Source organism: Rhagoletis zephyria, unplaced genomic scaffold (genome assembly GCF_001687245.7).
Source record: "Rhagoletis zephyria isolate East Lansing unplaced genomic scaffold, Rhagoletis_zephyria_1.1 Rzeph_scaffold_29104, whole genome shotgun sequence".
Lineage (NCBI taxonomy): Eukaryota > Metazoa > Arthropoda > Insecta > Diptera > Tephritidae > Rhagoletis > Rhagoletis zephyria.
In genome coordinates, this window is record NW_016186161.1 from 1 (window position 1) to 4702 (window position 4702).

Genomic DNA, 4702 nt, shown 5'->3' on the forward strand with positions numbered 1-4702 from the left:
GTAAATTAAACAATATGAACACGTGTACATATTTGGCGATTTAATTTGATATACTATTATTATTAAAAATATATCATTATTATTAATTTTGTGATTTTAGTAATTGTAATATATGATACCAATTTATTATTCTGTTTATTTATACACATACGATAATAGTTTGATAATTAATAAACGATTTTTTTATTTCTCGATATAATGCTCTATTCCTACACCAATGATAAGTCCATCGCAAACCAATTAATTTAAGTACTGCGAACTTACAAATACAATTTTCTATGTTATTGTTATGACCTATTGATTGCGTGACAATGGCGAAACTATTCTTATATCGGCGTCAAGATTTTAGGCGCAGTAGTTGAGTCAATTGGCATTCAATGAGTTTTATAATTGGCGTTGGAATAGTGCGGATAGTGTCCTTTTAATGCTTTCCATATAAAAGGTGTTCCCAAGTTTTTAAAACAGGAGCTTTTTCCTACGGTTTGGAAAAAAAAACAAGTTATATCTGAAGAATGTCTATGGTGAAGTCCAAAGTATGTTTGCATGGCAATTTCGAACAAAAAGTGTCTTTAGGGCCCAACGTGTAGATCGCCTTTTGTAGGTTTTCGCTATTTCTTTGACTTTTACTTAGATTCGGATCTTAAAATTTTATACATCGATATTTTTGTCTCGAGGAAAAAATTTTTTTCGTTCCAAAGATCATTGAACTCAAGAACCTCTTTCCAATACTGAACTAGCAGATCTCAGTTCTTATCACACTTACGAACCACCCTAATGTTAGTAAATTAAAGCTAGCCAAAAATCTTTAGACTTTAGCTAAATAAGCATTATGATTATTCCAGTAGAATTAAAAAAAAAAATATAAAAAATAAAATCTTAAATCTGTTCCACGTACAAAGATGCTGTGCCAAAAAAATGTTTCACTGAGGCAGTCAGGTATTTTTTATCTACTTCAGGTAGTTCTCAGCTGAGGGCAAAGTCTTGGGCCTTAGTTGTGATGGTTTTCTTAGAGTAATTTTTGATATAGAAAACATCGTGAGACAAAACCCAAGAAATTTCAAAACACACGAAACAATCAATATAATCACGAAACTAGGGGCCAAATAAAAATTACGTTAGAGTCTTTTACAGAACTTTCCACACATAAGTATATACGTATTTTCGTTTTACGCAAAAATTTATTTTCTTCAAACTAGCCTGAAAACTTAAAAAAGCACCATTTTTAATGACTAGTTAGCCGACTAGCTAAAATGACTTAGTTACTTCGTAACTAATGGCTTTCATCCACTTCAATGCTTCTTCTGCTTGACATCCTTGCGTGCCAGCGCAGATTGCAGCCAACGCCAGGCGAATCGTATTAGCACGAAGATCAGCAAGAGCACCGCGGAGAGCCCACCAACAACGATCGACAAAACATCTATGCTATGATACTGTATGAAATTCAAATCCTGTCCAGCACAATGCAAATGCTTGGCGCCTTTATTTCTCACCACATACTCCACCCAGTAGACGGCCAAATCCAGCGGTTCTATGGGCTGATCACGATAACGCGCTGACATATCGGCCACACGCTTAGCATAGCTGCCGTCGGCCAACATGCGTTCAATGGCCGCCTTGAAGTTGTCCTTTGTCAGTGTGGTATAATCCACACGTATGCCGTAACCACCGGCTTGCGCGCGATTCATATTCAAAAACTGATCACCGAAGATCGGTATGCCAATAAAAGGTTTGCCGTGGTAAATCGATTCAGTGGTGCTGAGTAGGCCGCCATGTGTGATGAAGATGCGCACATTGGGATGAGCGAGTACATCGTCTTGTGGAAACCATTCGCTTATGTACACATTATCAGGTTTACCCTCGAGATTTGGATCTTCAAATTTCCACAACACACGCTGCTTTAGGCCACGGAATGTTTCGAGTATTGCTTGACGCTTCTCCAGCGGTAAATTTTTGCTGCGTAAATTGGAACCCATCGAGAAATAGATTACACCATGTTGTGAACCATTGATAAAACGTTCCAAATCAGCTGGCAGTGGTGAGCGTTTACGATTGATATGCATGCCACCAACTTCGATATGATTATGTACATAAGGCCGGGAGTAGCTGAGCGAGACGTGCTGGTTGACCAGCACCAAAGCGGCATTACGTCGCACATCGTACATATCACGTTTGTTGTTCGGAAAGAATTTCTTGTACAACGCTTCTTGTTGTGGTAAATAGTATACATCAAGTAGCAAACGCTCGAAGATATTGTAAGCCAAATTTCCAACTCTTTGCAGCAAGGTCATGTGATCGGTGAATGGCAGCATTGCGCTCGGTACATACGATGGCGGAGAAGGAGAACCAACCTTTGTGAGAGAAAATGGAATTAAGTTAAGAAAAATCTGGTTCGATGGCAACTGCATGCATGCTACTCACCATATCTGTGTTCCAGGGATGCGCGCCAAAGGTACCCAAACCTATTAGCGGTGCATTGAAGTGCTCGCTTAGACCAAATAGGGATTCAGAGAGAAAAATTTCGCAAATAACGGCATCGAATGTTTGATTACTCGCCAAAAGCTCCTGCACGCCAGGCTCTTGTAAAAATGCGCGCGATATATCTATGCCCATATCATGGAAACCCTTCACATTCTCAACGACATTTTTTTCTATGGCGCTCAAAAGATTAGATAAGGCACCTGTAGAGAAAAGAAGATTAAGGTTACTTATGTGGAAAATTGTCTTTTAAAATTTTATCCTTGCATATCCTTGACAATTTACCAAAAATATAATAGAAAAAAAAACATAAATTAAGTTTTAATGTTGTATGGGTGCCAGGCAACAGAGACATACCGGGAAACTGTGTTGCAGATGAACTAGCAAGGGAAGGCAGCTTGCTGTCTGCAGAATAACTCTATCGAACAGGTTAATATAAGATGATCTGCGGAGCCTAGATCTCGCCCTCTCCAACGCTTGGAGCGACCACTGCCGCGACATGTTATTGGAGTTCTCAACCTCCATTTCTAAAGTAAGAGGTGGAACATATGGAGTCTCTAATATGGCATCACAACGGATACATGGTGGCCTAAGTGTGCCCTTTTCCATAGCGATGAGGGCAGCCGAGATAATCTAAACCTAACCTAAGTGTGTTTTCTTCGCAAAAAAGGACTTTTTAATTAAATTACAAATTAAATTTGCGATCGAAGTAAGCTAAGACAAAAATTTTTTGATGGACACATTGAACTTTGATGGACTTGATCGAGCCTAGCATATTGACCAAAAGATTTCAAATTTCACACAGATTCTTTAAGAGCATAGTGAACCACATTTTTGCTATTACCAATCTAAAAAAGCAGATTTCCGGCCCACCATTCAAATGAAAACTTGATTTTATGATACTTTTGTTTTTGTCGATGAAATTAAAATATTAAAAAAAAAAACACGTGCTTAAGAGCCAGAAATTATACCTGCTATAATACCCTCAACATTCTGAAGCCTGTTTATATGTCAGCAATAATAAATTGCCCGAAGTTTTCAATATTTCTTGAAAATGCAAGTGCACATCTCTCCAAATAAATGTTTTTTTTTTATGCGACAATAATTTTCGCACACACAGTTAAGTTGATAACGTTTTATATTAAAAGAATAAACTTCTTATATTGAACGTAAACACTCTAGTTGATTAAATATTCGATTGAATAATAATTATACACCCCGTGTCAAAATTATAAGCGCACCACATATTGAAAAGTTGTAACGGTTATTTTTTTTTGTTATGAAATTATATTTATTTTTTAATAAAACTAAAGTTTCAAGTTTTGTGCAATATTTAAAAAAATGCCAACAAACTTTCGGAAAAATTGCAAGCTTTAAACTTTGTTGCTTTTTCCATTTTTCCTAACACAATTTTTTTTTTTCAGTAGCACAATTTAACGATTTTTCATTCAGTTTCGTGGAAAGATTTTGTTTTTGCAGTTTTTTAGCCCTTTAGATTTGATTTTAACCCTTCTGCATGTACGGTTTTACAAAAAATAAGAGAGTTTTTTTATTTTATTTTGTTTCCTAGAAGGCGACATAGTTTTTCCATACTCCCACGGTGTTTCTGGGTACCATTTGGACCCAAATTATTTTTTAGTATTTAAGGGCAACTTTGATAAATAAAATATTAACCGAATTTATATTGAAATATAGCTTTTTTTATCGTCTCTTAAAACGATTGAAATTTTTACGAAAGTTTGTTACATTTTTATTAAATATTGCGCAAAATTTGAAATTTGGTTTACACGGTTTTTATTAAAGAATAAACTAAATTTTTATGAAATAACAACTAAAATAAAATAACAAAAAAAAACCGGTTAAAACTTTTCTAATATGTGGTGCGCTTATAATTTTGGAACGGAGTGTACACTCTTAGTTCATTTTCAGCGGCTATATGTAATAAATAAGTACCTAGCGACAAACTTCTTAACAATGCAATAAGGGTGTGTCTGATGTAAAATATACTATTGCATTGTTGTTACCAATATGTCTATATAGTAGATAATTCATATTTGTGTAAAATCTAGTAAATAAGTATGTGTGTATGCATTATGAAATCAAACTGTCAGTAAACGCTGTTTTCTGTGTTTATTTTTAGAAATAAAGTACGTAGCGTCAATATGTTTTACTACTTATATATGTACTTATATGAGCATGAAAATTAATATTTTTCGATTGGAAAACT

The 4702-nt window shown here is 35.3% G+C and overlaps 1 protein-coding gene across 1 annotated transcript; it reads right to left on the reverse strand.

Moving 5' to 3' along the window:
• Nucleotides 1-1258: 1258 nt before the first annotated feature.
• On the reverse strand, nt 1259-3454 carry LOC108382853 (2-hydroxyacylsphingosine 1-beta-galactosyltransferase-like). Its single transcript, XM_017639222.1, has 3 exons — nt 3447-3454; nt 2419-2678; nt 1259-2348 (listed from the first exon to the last, which is right to left on the reverse strand). Exons 2-3 carry the CDS (start codon nt 2608-2610, stop codon nt 1290-1292), a joined length of 1251 nt encoding a protein of 416 aa, XP_017494711.1. The 5' UTR covers nt 2611-2678; nt 3447-3454; the 3' UTR covers nt 1259-1289.
• Nucleotides 3455-4702: the final 1248 nt, after the last annotated feature.

Coding starts and splice junctions, on each gene's coding strand:
- LOC108382853 (XM_017639222.1), bottom strand. CDS start 2,610: ATGGGCATAGATATATCGCGCGCATTTTTACAAGAGCCTGGCGTGCAG. Junction 2,349..2,418: donor ATCCCTGGAACACAGATATG/GTGAGTAGCATG, acceptor TCTCTCACAAAG/GTTGGTTCTCCTTCTCCGCC.